Source organism: Quercus lobata, chromosome 7, assembly GCF_001633185.2.
Source record: "Quercus lobata isolate SW786 chromosome 7, ValleyOak3.0 Primary Assembly, whole genome shotgun sequence".
NCBI lineage: Eukaryota > Viridiplantae > Streptophyta > Magnoliopsida > Fagales > Fagaceae > Quercus > Quercus lobata.
Window position 1 is genome coordinate 20921359 of NC_044910.1, and position 17656 is coordinate 20939014.

At 35.3% G+C, this 17656-nt stretch overlaps 1 protein-coding gene across 1 annotated transcript; it reads right to left on the reverse strand.

The window, feature by feature from the left end:
* Positions 1–1771: 1771 nt before the first annotated feature.
* On the reverse strand, positions 1772–6582 carry LOC115953281 (calcium-dependent protein kinase 32-like). Its single transcript, XM_031070878.1, has 8 exons — positions 5741–6582; positions 4556–4679; positions 4317–4460; positions 3946–4098; positions 3696–3811; positions 3400–3567; positions 2851–3084; positions 1772–2310 (listed from the first exon to the last, which is right to left on the reverse strand). The coding sequence occupies exons 1-8, from the start codon at positions 6272–6274 to the stop codon at positions 2164–2166; spliced, it is 1620 nt and encodes a 539-aa protein (XP_030926738.1). The 5' UTR covers positions 6275–6582; the 3' UTR covers positions 1772–2163.
* Positions 6583–17656: the final 11074 nt, after the last annotated feature.

Below are 17656 nucleotides of genomic sequence, written 5' to 3' on the forward strand. Positions count from 1 at the left end.
TTTTTTTTTTTGAGAAGAATAATGGATACCACCAAACCAAAAATTGAAACTCCTCACTAGAAATAAGTTTTATTACAGCGTAAAGTTTACTTCCCAAATTGATTGTGACACTCTTTGCTCACATGCCAATTACTCAACTAATAAACCAAATTTTTGTTTTTGGCAAGTAAAACAAAAATAAAATTGGTAAGTATTTCAGTCAACTTCCATATGTTTTACATTACATTCTTTTAAATAATTAAGATGAGTTAGCCAAGGGTCTTGTAACTCAATTGATTAGTACTTTCTGGAGTTTTCAATTGTTATATTCAATTTCAAGGTTAAGATTCTTACACTACAAACTATTGATTTTTTTTTTTTTAATTATTTTAAGTTGAATTTGTTAAAATTATGTTAATGCTTAAATATTTCATAACAGCTTGAGTTTTTTGGACAGTTAGTAAATTAACGTGGTATTAAAGTAGGAGATCTTGAAATTATGCACATTGCATTAAACTAAAGGAACAAGCAAAATATTTTTGGGACAATTGGTAACAGGTCCATAAATTATGCACATGGCATTAAATCAAAGTCACCAGCAAAATGTAACATCTTTTATAGGGTTTGGTTTTGGTTTTGAGTACTAACACATCTTGAAATGGACACGCGGCAGTCCTGTGTCTCGTCCTATGAAAGACCCTATTTTTATAAGGTAGTGTTTACAGTGTCCGTTAAGAAATAGTTTTATGTCAAATATTTTTGCTTTATGTTAGATTTTTGACCGGATAATATGATGAAATTGTTTATTTTGAAAATAGAATGAGCAAAGTGAAGGTTTTTATAACCTCTTGAAGAATTTTATAACTTTCCTCTTTCTTTCTTTTTTTCAAAGATAAATCTAAATTTTAATTTATTTTAAAATATTGTTTGATATTTAATTTTTTTTATTAACAAAGTTTTTTTTCACCCAAAAGAAAAACCACCAGCTTTTTTATTTATTTATTTTTTTTTAAATGATGATAGCCAAAAGGATAACATTAACAATATTTTCCAAATCAAAGACAAATTTATCAAAGTTATCAATTTTAATGAACAAATGACAATGAACCCAAATTTGAAGAGTAAAATTTGAACTTTCGAATATTTGATTATTCTCTTGAGTGTATGTAATGGCAGAGTCAATAATTTATTCTTGGGGGGCTAAGCTAAATTAAACAAATTCTTAAATAAAAAAACTTATTGTATAAATTAACTTTTAACTCAACAAAATTATGATTTATGTTCTTTAGGTTACTAAATTACCATGCATCAACTGTGGATGGTTTCTCCTATTAAATTACTCGCTTTGTATTTTTTTTTTTTTGTTTTTTTTTGAGGGGTTTCTAAACGAATTTTAAAATTTTAGAGAGAGAAAACTCAAATTTTAACCAGAGACTAAACCAATAATAACTTTTTCCTAAAAATTCTAATGGGGGGCTAGTTATTCAATTTACATATAATTTATCATTTTAATAATTTTTGTTAGCCTATAATTGAATTTTTTTCAAAAAGCTAGGAGACCATGTCCCCACCCCCTAACTTTGCCATTGGGTGTATGCAATCTCCCATCCCACATGCACCAGATTATTACATGGAGAAATCCCATGAGGATGACCGTAAGATATGGTTTCAAATTCAAGATCTCATGAATATCGTAAGACCTTGAGAACCATTAAACCAACCCAGAGTAGGCATAATAGCTACCTTGAAAAATATTGGTTTTGTAATCATTGAGAAGTTCATAAAAAAAATATATATGTAACACTCAAATCTTGCTTTCAGTTGTATCTGAATTAACATCCACGTGAAAGTCAAACCTATCAAGCTTCACCAACAGTGTGTGAGATGCTGATTGGTTGCTGACTGTAAAGAAAGTATGCCAATTTAACATATATACAGACGTTCTTCAGGGTACTCCTATGCCCAGGCCAGGAACTCTCATGTCATAACAAACAAAAAACATATATTCAATCCATAAAGAGTTAAGACTTCAACACCCTGGATTACCCCCAAAATGGGGTTTCAAAAAGGAAAGAAAAGAAAGAAAAAAAGAATTATGAAAAAATCAAAAAGAAAAAACATTTCTTCCTTTCTTTAATATGCATATTTCCAAGAGTAATATGTCATTTTTTGACTCCTCTACTCTCATTGTTTAACTGTAATCGATCCATCCTTGATCAATTTCAAACTGAGATTATTGAACCGCTCTCGTGAATACTGCCTTGACGCTTTCCTCCAATCCGTGCCTGCCTTCATCATTGTGGCAAACTCCTCATAACTTATTCGTCCATCCTGCAAGTTTTTGGAATGCATTTAAGAGTGAACTTTAGGCACACAAAAATTTCGTGCTACCATAATTTTACAAACACTTAATTTTTTACTTCCAAGAAAGACCAGAGACTAAGAAGACTATCATAAATGACAAATTACAGACAATTTTTTTTTTTTTTTTTTTTTTTTTTTTTTAATTTGACCATTTAAGCATGCCGGTGTTACCTGCAAAGCAAATATGCACATTTATGTGCCTGAAAAAAACATATATGAAGATTTCATAGCAGATTCTAATTAAAGATCAAACATTGTGCATATCGCACATGTCCTGATCCAGTTTTACTACCATCATTTTATTTTTTAAGGCTTTTACCATAACTGTTAATATTCTGTGAAGTGTAAACACCTACAAATTAAAATCAGTTCTCATTGCTGTTCAAGCATCATGCCCACTTGAGATTTGAAATGTGAATAAGAATATGCTACTTTGCATAAAACAAAAATAAATAAGTAGGTACTAGGTACAAGTAACAGCATTATTTGTTAGACATTGACACCAACCTTGTCCGTGTCCACATCATGCATAATGGCATTAATGACTTCTTCATAGTTTGGCTCAAGTTCATCAGCTAAGGCATCTCGTAGCTCCTCAATTTCTATATACTCAGTTTTGTTTTTATCGAAGAATTTAAAGGCTTCGAGAAGATGCTCATCATCATCGCCCATCTTTCTTAAGTGAACAGAAATCGCTACAAATTCTCCATAATCCAGATATCCGTCCTTATCTACATCACCCTGCAAGAATAGCCTCTAATTACTCCCAAGATTAAGAATTGCACAGAACTTTAGAAAGATGTATTGGGTTAACACAAGGAACAGAATCCATGCTTGCTACAATTCAAACACGTGAACCCATAAAAGATTTTTTTGGCAGGAAAATGTGTTCAGTGTACCTGGAAACACAAGCCATTTTTACTCTTATTTTTTGGCATCTAGTTTGACATTTTTAAAATTACAGACAATTTTAAACCCATAAAGCTAAAGAAAATCAAGGTCCCACATTAGGCCTTAGCATAATGAAAAGATTTCAAATGGAAGTTTATTGCTTACAGCTTCCATTAGAATATGAAGATCTGCATCAGGGATCTGATGGCCAAGTTTGTGCAACCCAACTCTTAGCTCATCAATGTTAATTTTGCCTTTATTGGTAGTATCCATCAACTGGAATCCCTCCTTTATGCCTGCAACTTCCTCCACTGACAAATGCTCTGCAATCACCTGTTTATTTGAAATTAAAAAAAGAAAAGAAAAAAAAAATACTTAAGAGTTAATCATTCAGATTAACATCTGACTGAAATCACGAAGCATGACAAAGTTTTCTTGAGCTGAAATGTTTGAGTCATTACCCTCAGAGCACTTTTCTTGAGCTTATTCATTACAGAAAATTGCTTGAGCCTTGCCCTCACAGTTTCACCTAAAGAAACATTCGGAGCTCTCTTTGCATTCTGTAACCAAGGATGATCTGCATTTGATGAACACACAATTCACTGCTTGTTATATTCCAACAGCTGAAATTTTAATTAATCCCATATATCTACTTGGTGGGCAATAGGAATTTGAAACATTATGAGGATTAGCTATTAGAATTAAAACTACCTAGCACGCCCTGAGCAGTAAGCCGCCGCTTTGGGTCAGGATCAAGCATCTTCTTGACAAGGTCTTTTGCATTATCAGAAACTCTAGGCCAAGGATCCCTCTTAAAATCTACAACAGACCTTATAATTGCTTGTGCAACTCCTTGTTCAGTTTCTGCATACAAAAAGAAGAGGTTTTATGCATACACTTCTCATAGATACAAAACCTTTAACTATAATTCAAAAAGAACAACTCCTTTAACTATAATTCAATACAAAACCTTCTACTAGCAGTTTGGGTTAAAACTTTGACAAAAGTGAAGAAGGATTTTTCATTTTTCTTTTCAATTGGGAAAACAAGGTTTTTTTCTTTCTGATGGTAACAAAACTAACCTGCCCAAAAAGGTGGGACACCACAAAGTAGGATGTAAAGGATTACCCCAGCACTCCAAACATCTATTTCTGGACCATAATTCCGTTTTAGCACCTCAGGAGCCATGTAGTATGGACTTCCAACTATCTCAGTAAATGTTTCACCTGCAGAAATAAACAAGTCAGCTTATGTACATTAAAGGATATAACCAATTGATGAGAGTTAAGAAATAAAAATGATCAAGCGTGATAAAACATACCAGGTTTAAAGAATATAGAAAGCCCAAAATCAATTGCCTTCAAAAGTGATGTCTCCTTCTTATTAGCAAACAAAAAGTTCTCAGGTTTGAGATCCCGATGCATCACACCATGCATGTGGCACATCTGCAACACAATAAAGCACGTTAAACACATGAAAAAAGCACATTACAAACTCCTTTTCTTTTTCCAGTACACACCCTCCTAACGTTAAATGTGAAGGAAAAAAAAATCAGTGAAACTATCATGAATCTGGTCAAATAAGCAATCAGAGAACATAGAAGCCTTGCCTAAAAATGGTAGAATATAACACTGGGACTTAAAAACAAACACATCATTGGGACCAGCTTAGTTTGTGATATCTGGCGGCTATTAATAAAACATTATACCTCAAATCTAACAAAAAAAACCCATTTCACTAGTTGACATCAACATCTATCCCTAGAAAAAAAAAACACTGAGCCGTCTCAGTGGATAGGCAAGGATAATCTGCAATGTGAAGGAATGCTTACGAAAATCAATTAAAAAAAATGCATGATCGTACAATTTTTCTTTTCTTTTTTGATAGGTAGATAGCGGGGAAGGGGAAAGTGAAATTTGAATCACAGACATGGAGCACATATCATATTACGAGAAACCCTGCACGGTTAGACAATTGAGCTTCACGAATTTGAACAGTATTGAACATGTAGTTGAACGAAAGTTGCAACTCAAATTGAGCATAGAAATAGAAGTGCAGTCATCAAACAGTAAAAGATCATCATACAAAAAAAAAAAAAAAAAAAACCCGGTTATGAATTAAGAATTATGATTCCAGCCGAGACGACTAGGATTTTTTTTTTTTTAAAAAAAAAAAAAAAATTGGTCATTGGTAAGTTACACACGAACCCAGGTGACAGTTGAGCTAGTAAAAGTACTGTCATGGATATCCATAACACAAGATAGAAATCAAATCGCACAATCAAGAGTACTCCATAAAGAGGGAATCAGTATTCAGTAGAATCAGCACAGAAAAAAAAAGGGTCAAAACATTCAAGTCAAGTCACCAGAATTATCAAGTTTACAACTTAACCACAAAAGCCACTCGATCATTTGATTCGTTAGCATATCAAATATCAATAATCAATCCCCACATACACAAAAATAAATAAAAAAATAAATTTTTTTGAACATAATCGAATCAAAACCTGAACAACTTCGACGATGGTTTTGGTCACGGCAGCTGCGGCACGCTCAGTATAGTGGCCACGAGCGACGATCCGATCGAACAACTCGCCACCTTCGCAGAGCTCCATGACGATATGAACAGCATCATCGTCCTCATAGGTATCCTTAAGAGTAACGATGTTTGGGTGTTTGGGCAAGTGTTTCATGATCTCCACTTCTCTCCTCACATCCTCGATATCCACCGAAGTCCTCAGCTTCTTCTTCGATATCGACTTGCACGCAAAAGTCTCAGCTGTTTCTCTGTCCGTACACAAGTACGTGATTCCGAACTCGCCGCGGCCGAGCTCTCGGCCGAGCTCGTACCGGGCCCCGATCTCTCGGCCGGTTGGGTCCTTCAAGACCCAGAGCTTGTTGACGGTCTTGCCGTTTTGTGGGGCCACGCCATAGTCGATGGCGAACGGGTTTGGCTTCTTCTTGTTGTTCTTGTTGTTTTTGAGATCGAGATTGTTTTCTCCTTCCTCGGCCACCGCCGGGGTTACGCAACAATTTCCCATATGGGATTTGCGTTTTTCTCAAATGGGTTTGTGGATTTGAAGGGAATTATTATGATATGGGGATTTGAAAGTTCTGGTTTTCCAAGAAAATAGATGATGAGACAGAGAGAGAGAGAGAGAAGAAATAGAATTGTGTGTAATGGAAAGGAATTGAGAGGAGATTGATATATATATATATATAAGGAAATGGAATAAGAAAAGAAGAGGAAAACAGCTGATTATGAAGAAGAGAAGGAGAGGAGAAGGGTCAAAGCTCCTTTCGTAGAGACTTCCCTCCTTTCTTCCACCGATAACATCTTTTCTCTCTCTCTCTCTCTCTCTGAAAAAAAAAAAAAAAAAGCCTCTTTTGTTATTTTCCTAAAATATCCAAAACAAAATTCAAGTTTTTTCTTTTATTGGAAAATAAAAAAGGCTATATGGTTTTTTGAATACGTTTCTGATCAAATTGCCCCGACGATTCTGTGATATTTCAGGGTATTGCCACTTGAATTTTTATTTGGTTTTATGCTCTGTTTCACCAGAACACCCTTGTCCCTTCCTTGCGTTGGAAGTCAACCAACGGACATAGTATATGACAATTTAGGAGTTGTTTGGAATGACATTTTAAGCAATAATTTTCAGTTTTTAAATAATATTATACGTATTTTTATATATTTTTTTATTCACACATATTTTTTTAAAAATACAAATAACGTTACTAAAATAATGTTACCAAACGAGCCTTTATATTCTTTGGTTTTTTTTTTCCTTGTATTTAACTAAATTACACTTTTGGCCTTGAAGTTTGATGTTGCTTTCATTTTGACTTTCTATGTTTCAAAATTTTCATTCTAGCCCTTCATGTTTGATTTCGCTTCATATTAGTCATTCCATCCATTACCTTTGGTAATTTGACCATCCATGATATATTTTTCTGCCTACAATAATGAAAATTATCCATATACTTCATAAAATAGTTATAAATGAAAAGTATTTAACGGTCAAATTACTAACATAAATGGACAACTAGGCTAATATGAAAGTGAAATCAAACATGAAGTATCAAAATAACTTTTTCAAAATGTAAATGATCAAAATAAAAATAACCCCAAATTTTAAGTTCTAGAAGTGTAGTTTAGTTTTTTTTTTTTTTTTTGGTTAAAAAAAATTCTGCATAACACTTTTTCATATATTTACGGGTTATGACTTTGGTCTTCTTTTATTTTCCCCAATTTTACCATCATTTTTTGTGGTGATATATGTAAGTGCACAAAAAAATCATTCGGGTTACCTCATTTACTATTTCTAATAGAAAATCAATTCCGCCACAAGAGTATCTCAGTGGAGGATTCATTATTAGATTGGGCATATGATATAACCTTGGATATTCCAAGTTTAATTTACTATCCTATTAATATATGGGATTTTTGGAGTATATCATGTGCATGAAGTAGAATAGTAAATCAAATGTTAGAAGACCGCTTCTTTATTTTTATATATATATATATATATATATATATATATATATATATGTATATATATATAGGGACTAGATTTAGACCCTCGGCCCACTAGAAATAGATGATGGTCCAACGAGTCCAAAACAATATATTTGTTAGAGAGTGGATATTATAGGTAAGACTTGACAAATCACATATGGAACACAATAGATTGTATTCGCACCAAAAAGATAAGAAAACACGGTTTGAAGGGAATAACATTCCTCGGTCAAGTCCGAGGATGAAGTGTTCTTATATTCACTCAAGTTTTTCTAAGTACAAGACACTCTCTCCTTGTTTTGTTTGTTTTTCCAGTTACTACATACCCTATTTATCACAGGGGTCTCTTCTTTATATAGTCTTATTCATTTTTAATCCCAGCCTTCCACCTGTTAATTGTATAAGTGATCTTCTAGATGCTTGTCCCATCAGAGCCCTCCTGAAACCTTTATGTGTAGCTGTAAGACTCAGTATCACTGTTCAGACATCATTTTCACATAAATGCGACCAGTTGGTTAGGTGCAGAACATTTAATGTGGTGGTAGCAACCTTCTTCTCAGATATTTCTTGGTTCACTGTGGACTCTTTTGTCTGGAGCTTATCCTTAGAGGTACGTATCCTCTTGCGCAATATTCTATAAGCGATTGGGCTCCAATCCCCCACAACTTTTCCTGAGGAAGTTTGGATCCTTGGGAGACAACCTTTGTTCGTCATTACTTGTCCTTGTCCTCGTCCCATTGTCCCACACGCTTATCTTACTATTCGACCCTCCTTGGGCTACCCTACATCGTCAGGCACGGCCCACGGCCCAATACTCCTACTCGGCTCATTTATCCCCACAATATATATATATATATATTCAAGCAAGTTGATGTTTATATGACCTACTTCACATAAATCTTACTGTATTGCATTTCTTGAATCTACCTCTAACACGTATGTAAAGTTTGTGCGTGTGTTTTGTGTCCATTTTTTTATAACTTTTTTTTTTAAGAAAGTTAAAAAAAAAAAAACAAACTAAGATTGGATAAGTAACGATAGAAATATGTTTCATTTATTTAAATAAAGTAGTTTGGATTAGTATTTTTTTTTTATGAGAATGCTATATTCGCAAAATTTTGAAAACAAATCTTAAGTGATAAGTTGTTATTGGCTATTATTAGTGAGTAAGACAATCATTTTAGTAATAAGTTTAAATTGGAACGAATAACAACTTACCACCTATGATTTGTTGTGAAAATGTAGTAGACATACCACTTCTCTAAGACAAACTTCCAAATAGATAAAGATAAATTAATATTAATTTCTAGTAATCTATCAATAAAAATAGAGAAGTGCTACGTCCACTATATTTTCATAATTCTTTCACAACAAATATAGGTGGTAAGTTGTTGTTGGTTCTAATTTAAATTTACAACTTAAATTACTTTTTGGCCAACCTGTAACAACCAATAGCAACCTGCCATTTATGATTTATTTTGAAATTGTTGTGAAAATGTTATGGATGTAGCATTTCTTGTTTGTATTGTATAAATTCAGTTGTTAACAAGAAATAATAATAATAATAATAACCATGAATTAATAAGTTACAAATTGTGTAGTTAGTCAAATGTTGAGGTCTGGATTCTTTGGACCCTCTCTAAGTCGTACATTTGATCAAATTTGAAAGCCTTGATTTTCTCAAAGTAACCAACAAAAAATTAGGTACATAACTACTTTCATCAAATAAGCAAATCAATAAATAAGTCACCTAAACACAAACGCGTTTGATACACTAAAATAGTGATTACATTAGAATCGGAATCGGTATTTCAAAAATATTCAACAAGTTGAAATGAAATATCTAGTACGATTCATTTATTTAGTGACAACATAGGAATTGATATATACCTAATTAAGTTTGTGTTCCATAGTTTAGTTGATATGATCAGCTGGTGGCATGAATCATATCTCAGTCAAATTTCTTAAAACACCCCTATTTCAAAATTATATTTACCATTTTAGGGGGTTTAGATTAGCATCTTTTCTTTTTCTTTTTTTAAGAATTTTTAACTTAGCATCTTATTGTGTATAAATTAAATATTTTTAATTAATGCCATTTTCCATTGTTCAAAATAAGTATCTCCATAAATATAAAAAAAAATTGATAATATATTATATGAACCTTAAGTCTACATTTACCTACTTTAAAAAAAATATATATCATAATGTCATATAAAACCAATTTAGATTTTATTTTTATTTTTTTTAGAAGTGTTTCCTTAAAAAAAATTAATGAGCCATCTTTCAAAAGAAAAAAAAGAAAAAAAAAGAAAAAGAAAAAAAAACATTGAAATCAACACTAATCATTAGAAACATATTTAAATAAAATACAAAAATCATAAGTGTGGGGCCCAACAATTCGTGGGCCAATCCCATTTATTCATTGGTGCCTAAGGCCCGAGCCGAGAAGGGTTATAGCCCAGGATCATTAAAACAAATACTAAATGACCTTGGGACACAGCCGAGGACGACTCAGTCCTCGGCATGTCCGAGGTCCCATAAGAAGAAAGGGTAAAAATGGTACAGAAACAACTTGGGAAAAAAATCTAAAATATCTGCGCCAATAGAAAAGGGTATGCTGGAAAGAATAACGACCAGGGAAAGCTGCCTTTACTGCCATTCAATACTTTGCACCTAACAGAGCCATACTCTCTAGCTTTTTCAACCACCCCCAACCGCTCCGGGTATGGGCTGATGGGACAAGTATCAGTCTTGGAATGTCAATCCTACACGTGGACGAAGGATAAAAAAACACAGGCTAGTATAAAAGGAAAAGAAAGTAATTCATGCAAGAGGCTGGAAAAAATAGCCAAAAAACCAGAGCCTCCCAGCCCACCTCCAAGAGAAAGACTCTAGGGGTGAAGACAACTTAACTATGTATGGATATCACGAAAAACCCACCGCCTGGTGACCAAAGCCTAGCCTTTCAAACCCACGCTCTATAAATGATATTGTTTGGGCCTTTTTACGTGCGAACCCAACACTGTTACGGTTCGTTACAAAATCGCGTCCTTACAATTGGCACCGTTTGTGGGAAAGGCTTGTGTGTTGGCATAGGCGGTAAGTCGAGAGAGTTCATTTGTCATTTCTAACAGCTGGTTAAAGAGTTCTGGTGTAAAGTTCCGCTAGGGGCTATGATTCTTGACTAGGGGCTACGCTTGGTAGTGTCAATCGCGTGGATGGTTCTAGGGGCTTGGCCGAGTAGCTAACTCTCCTAAATCCAAGGTCCCACGCCAAAAAAAAAAAAAAAAAGTTTTGGACAGAACCAAGGTATTGTATGGTCCTCGGACTCAAACCTATGGGGAAACCAACTACTTGGATGAGAAAACTGAGTTTTGGACAGAACTAAGGTGTTGTATGGTCTTCGGACTCAAACCTGTGGGGAAACCAACTACTTGGATGAGAAAAATGAGTTTTGGACAGAACCAAGGTGTTGTATGGTCCTCGAACTTAAACCTGTGGGGAAACCAACTACTTGGATGAGAAAACTGAGTTTTGGACAGAACCAAGGTGTTGTATGGTCCTCGGACTCAAACCTATGGGGAAACCAACTACTTGGATGAGAAAACTGAGTTTTGGACAGAACCAAGGTATTGTATGGTTCTCGAACTCAAACCTATGGGGAAACCAACTACTTGGATGAGAAAACTGAGTTTTGGATAGAACCAAGGTATTGTATGGTTCTCGGACTCAAACCTATGGGGAAACCAACTACTTGGATGAGAAAACTGAGTTTTGGACAGAACTAAGGTGTTGTATGGTCCTCGAACTTAAACCTGTGGGGAAACCAACTACTTGGATGAGAAAACTGAGTTTTGGACAGAACCAAGGTGTTGTATGGTCCTCGGACTCAAACCTATGGGGAAACCAACTACTTGGATGAGAAAACTGAGTTTTGGACAGAACCAAGGTGTTGTATGGTCCTCGGACTCAAACCTGTGGGGAAACCAACTACTTGGATGAGAAAACTGAGTTTCGTAAGGTCGGCTACTTAATAAAAATTCTAAGTTACTCAGTCCTCGGCTCAAATACTATACAAGGTTAAAGCTATTAAAAGTGTTAAGAAGATGGTGAAACGCCCCACTATTCAGCAACCTACAGGGGCTGTTCATTTTGCGGGTGGTATGTCTTCGGATGGTTACTTCCTACACCGTATCAAGCATTCAGTTGTCGTCTCAGCTATTTTTGGGGTAAGTGTTGTTTTCGCAGGTTGGCGTTGTTGTGCCAAACAACTCTATTAAAGTTATGATAATATCTTTTCCTTAGCAAATATTTTGACCCTAGGTGTCATTAATTCATATATTATTGTGCCGAACAGCACTTGCAAGTTCATAATAGCGCCTTTCTCTTTGGTAAGGGATTACGACCCCAAGTATTGTACTCTAAGGTCGGCGGTATTGTGCCAAGCCGACTCAGTAAGCTCATCATAATGTCCTTTCTTTTTCTGTCTAATAGGAGTTTCAGCTCTAAGTATCACTTATTCGATTCAATTTATTAAGCGGGATTGTTTCTATAATCACAGAGCAAGATCTTTTTATTAACTGAGATTTTGGTCCTAGACGTCGGTCAAAGTTTAAAAATAAAAAGAGTTCACAAGGTTGTACGTCTATTCATCGCGTTATCATTTCGAAAATATAGAGATAGAACATGCGAAGTAAAATAGTAACAATTTTTATTAATATAAAGATGTATTACAACGTACAAAGAGGGGCTTAAACAAGCCTATACAAAAGGCGGATTACCAAAACAATAATAAAAAAAAACAACAACAACAATGCAGACAAGTAAACTGTCAGATGCCTTTTTAAACTCGTCTTCGAAGTCCTTCCAAACTCTGCCCCAGTAGCGCCCATATTGAGAGAAGGACCTTCTTCAGAAGAAGATGGAGGAGATGAATGAAAAGAAGGAGGAGAAGAGGAGGGAAGAGATGAAAGGAAGGAAAAATGAGCAAAAGAGGGAGAAGGAAAAGCACTAGGATGGATCTGGTGGTGGAAAGAAGAAGAAAGAGAGGCAAAAGGAGACACCAGTGAACGAAGAGAGGAAGAAGCAGGGGCACTTAGTCCCTACCTCAATCTTGACTCCTAACACGCTGGTGCCATGTTAGTTATGCTCATGAGAGAGCGGCTAGTGTGGAGTTTTTTAGCTTACCCTGACCGAGCCATTTTTAGCTTTGTAAGAATGTGGAGTTTCTGGGAGGGATATGTTTCTTTCATTATTTGCTCTTATCTCGAGTGTATCACGAGCTAGGATACAACTAGTGAATAAAGTAAACTCTGGATGAAGCTAAAGGTTTCAGACTTCAGAGGGATTGAAAGGGTTTCTGTACGAGAGAAATATCCTCTTACCTCCCTTTTTATACGAAGGGTGGAACGGAAGGTATTTAATCCATCCAGATTTCCAAGAAAATTGGTAAACGAGAATGTACCCGTTCCACTTCCCCGCATCGTCAACAAACCATCGAAATTAAATGGTCTCGTAAATGTAAGTCATTAAAGGCGCGTTTTGGACAACCAAACGGCAGGAACGCGTTGTGAATGAATTCAGAGGAATGTTTCGTAGACCGGTACGTTTCCTAAGCAGATAAAGAAACGCCAACGTTAATAAAGAGGCTGAGTTAAACGAGCCATAATAAAGGCTAGGTATTACCAAAACCCTCCTCTCTAACCAAGAGGTCGGACAGTAGGGTTTTGAGGGGCTATTGTGGGGCCCAACAATTCGAGGGTCAATCCCATTTATTCATTGGTGCCTAAGGCTCAAGCCGAGAAGGGTTATGGCCCAGGATCATTAAAACAAATACTAAATGACCTTGGGACACAGCCGAGGACGACTCAGTCCTTGGCATGTCTGAGGTCCCATAAGAAGAAAGGGTAAAAATGGTACAGAAACAACTTGGGAAAAAAATCTAAAATATCTGCGCCAATAGAAAAGGGTATGCTAGAAAGAATAACGACCATGGAAAGCTGCCTTTACTGCCATTCAATACTCTGCACCTGACAGAGCCATACTCTCTAGCTTTTTCAACCACCCCCAACCACTCCGGGTATGGGCTGATGGGACAAGTATCAGTCTTAGAATGTCAATCCTACACGTGGACGAAGGATAAAAAAACACAGGCTAGTATAAAAGGAAAAGAAAGTAATTCATGCAAGAGGCTGGAAAAAATGGCCAAAAAAACCAGAGCCTCCCAGCCCACCTCCAGGAGAAAGACTCCAGGGGTGAAGACAACTTAACTATGTATGGATATCACGAAAAACCCACCGCCTGGTGACCAAGGCCTAGCCTTTCAAACCCATGCTCTACAAATGATATTGTTTGGGCCTTTTTACGTGCGAACCCAACACTGTTACGGTTCGTTACAAAATCGCGTCCTTACAATAAGGTTACGAAAGATAGATTGGTATACTTTCGCGAAACTTGGTAGAACAAAAACTAGGGGGGATCTAGCCTTTTGCCCCTTCTGGGAAAAATATTTGGCATTATGCCCTTGTTTCGAAACAATATAGGGGCGTGCCCCTGTTTTGATACTCGATTATATGATAATCGAGTTACTTAAATAACTCGACTATTAAGAAATCGAGTTCTGGGCAGGTTCTTGCCACGCTGGTGTTCCAGCTTGGCTTTTGGGCAATAAAATATTCCCGCGTTACTGTTTGTAACTCGTCAATGTGGAAACCGAGTTATATGCAGAACAAGAAGGAGTTTTGAATGTAACGTCTCTAAAATTGTTTGTCTTCCTTCCTCAACAGTTTCTCTCCCTTCCTCAGTCCGATCAGTAGCCACCGTCAGTCCGTTCAATAGACCTTTCCCAAGTTTAATGCATCTTCAAGTTCTCCTATTTCTACCTGCACCCAAACCAAACCGTTTAGTAGACCCTTTCCAAAGCTGAATCCAAACCCACACCCAAACCCACACTTTTTCAATCTCACCACAGCCGAAGCTCAACCCAATCTGTCTTCAGAGTTAAAGGATTACAAACGTATTAAGGTAATTTGTAAATGCTGAGTTCAAATTTTAATTTTTTCCCTTTGCATGTAATCTGATTTGAGTGTGGCTTCTTAAGTTTTTCTCTGTTAGATTTTTCTCTATCTCTATTCATAATTATTGTTGCTATTTTAGCTTTTTTGGGTTTGGTTTTGAAGTGAGTTTTGATGCACATCTAGGGTAGAAATTCATGTAAAATACAATTAGCATGACAACGGTGTTCATTGTTAGGGGAAATTGCTTTGTAATTCATATAGTTTGAAAGTGTATCAAATCAATCTCTATTTTTTCAAGAAATTATGTCACAAGTTATGTCATGATTTTGAATTAGGGAAAATTTCTTTTTAATTCAATGCTGAATGATCTTGAATTGAGAAGCTTCAAACTTACTGGCTTTTACAAGCTTCCACTCTGTTTAGTTATTATTATAATAGATATAATGTGTGTATAATGGATATGCACGCATATATCTACACACAAACCATGGACATCCTAAAACCTTTGCTGCTATTCACTCTGCTTAGGGCTCTAACTGTGCCATATTGTTTTTATTCAACATCTAAGTTAAGTTTTGTTTTGTTTTTTTTTTTTTTTTTTTTTTTTTTTTTTTTTTTTTTTTTTTTTTTTGGTTTCATGTCATTATCCTTGTAATATCATATGGGAAGATATAAACTTACTTACCACGTCAGTTGAAAGTCACTTACATTTTGTGTACAGATGCATAATTGATTTGTCTTAAGAGACTAGAATTGTCTTAGAAGTTCTTAAAGTACTTTCTTTTTTTTGTTATTAGTATTCCTAGTCTTTCTAAGAAAGGATTTAGAAATAGCCTATATAATGAACATTCCAACCTTTTTCAATCGCAATTGCTATCTCCTACCTAAATGTGAGTGCTTAGGAAAGGTTAGGTGTGATTGCCCAGTGTTTTATCTTTCTTTATTTGATGTTCTTTTTATTGTTTAAATACCAAACAGCCATCAACACATTCAATATGTTATCAAGAATCTAGTTTAGTGCTGAAATTCCTAAAAAGCCTACATCAAATTTGGTATTAAAGCCCGTTCAAGCTTCTGTCTTGTGTCAGATTAGCAGCCTTTTGTGGGTTATGTTTGTTGACTAAGTACATCGAATTATTATTATTATCATCTATTACATTTGGGGTTGAAAAGGGAACTTAGTGGCCTTTTAGGGTCACCCAATCCTTTCATAATAGGTTGGGTTAGGTTAGGGAGCATTGAGATTTGTGGTGGCTTTTGGGACTGGAAATAGTACATCCTCTGAAAAGCCAACTGTTTTCAGGTTGTAGTGCTTCTCGGGTGCTTCTGACGGACCTAGGGGTTTGTTTATTTATTTAATTTTTTGGTGGTTAGGCCTACTATACTTATTTCCCAAGGATATTGGTGGAGGTATTGATTTCTGTGTGTCGGAATTAATTTTTGTGGGTATAAAGTGTAGGCTTTTGAATGGGAATCGATATGTAATTTAATTAATGGAAAAGAATGGAATATGAATTGCCACCTAGGCTTTTGATGCAGATGGAAAATTGCAATAAAGAAACAAAGATAAAAAATTATAAAAAAAAAATTAAAAACCTAGGAGTCAGTGATGGGAATGTAACTGGCGGTTTCCTTTAAAGAGTTTTTTAATTTGGGATGTTTCAGATGATGAAGAGTTCTATTGGGACCTTCCTTAGTCTAAACTTGAATTTACTCTTATTTGATTGTAGTTTTCTTTAAAGACCTTTTAATTTGGGAATTTCAGATGATGAAGAGTTATCTTGGGACCTTTCTTGGTCGATCTAAAGTTGAATTGACTTGACTCTTATTTGATTGTTTGTTTTTGTTTTTCCCTGTTGGATTGCTTTTAATTAAGTTCTCCCAGAATAAAGACAATTTGGTAAATTCTAGGTCTTCTGAAATGGGCTGGCCTTGGCTACACCAAAGGCCTTGTCGCCTCACACCTTAAGGCGTTGGGCCATATAAGGCCTTGGCACCTTAAGGTTGCCTTTCACCTTTAACTACCTTGACCCTATTTCTTGTTGACTTAGGAAAGCCAACTATTGATTTTAAAAAATCTGCTTGGTTCGAAGAAAAGAAATGAATTACTAATAACCTAATTTACGACCAAGACTTGACCAATAAAAATATAATTGACTTCTAAGAAAAAAAATAATCGACTTCATAAAAACAAATGAAGGAAAAAAAACCCAAAAGAAAAGAAAGCAAAGCTCTTGGACTGTTATGGTCACCAATTCAGTGTTCATTTGACACATAACTATGCACACACCATCATTTGACGGTATAGGTCTCACAGTTGTTTAATCCATTTAATTAAGCTCAATATTAATTTGACTATTATTACTTGCCTCCAAAGCTGTGCTTGTGAGTGAGATGAAGCACAGGAATCTCTAATGGCACCTTTACCTACTTCCAAGTTTGTCTCCCCTTTTTTTTGTTGAAAACACACCTCACTAGCCACTAAGTTACAATGAACCCTTTTCATTTCTTGCTTTATTAAATAAAATTTCTTTTAGAGTGTGATGTCAAGTACGGGAACAAACAAAAGCAAAAGGAAAGAACTTTACACTTTGTTTAAAGAAGGGAAATTCTACTACTGATGGGTGGCAGGGCTTGTTTAGGGGTAATTGGTAATTGGGTACCTTTTAATTTTAGAGTTATGTTTTAGTGTTTTAGAATGGTGTTCTTTGTGGTGCTTAATTGATTGTTTGGTTTGCATTTTGCTGTGTTCATTTGTTGGTTTACTTTGTTTGATTTAGACATTGATTCTCACCTTGGTTGGTTGGTTAGGTTGCTTATACAATTTGCAACTATGTGTCTCTTTTGTTTATACCTTGCAGCCATGAACGTTAGGTTGTTTATAT

Coding starts and splice junctions, on each gene's coding strand:
- LOC115953281 (XM_031070878.1), bottom strand. CDS start 6,274: ATGGGAAATTGTTGCGTAACCCCGGCGGTGGCCGAGGAAGGAGAAAAC. Junction 4,680..5,740: donor CCATCGTCGAAGTTGTTCAG/GTTTTGATTCGA, acceptor ATTGTGTTGCAG/ATGTGCCACATGCATGGTGT. Junction 4,099..4,316: donor TGTCCCACCTTTTTGGGCAG/GTTAGTTTTGTT, acceptor TTTTGTATGCAG/AAACTGAACAAGGAGTTGCA.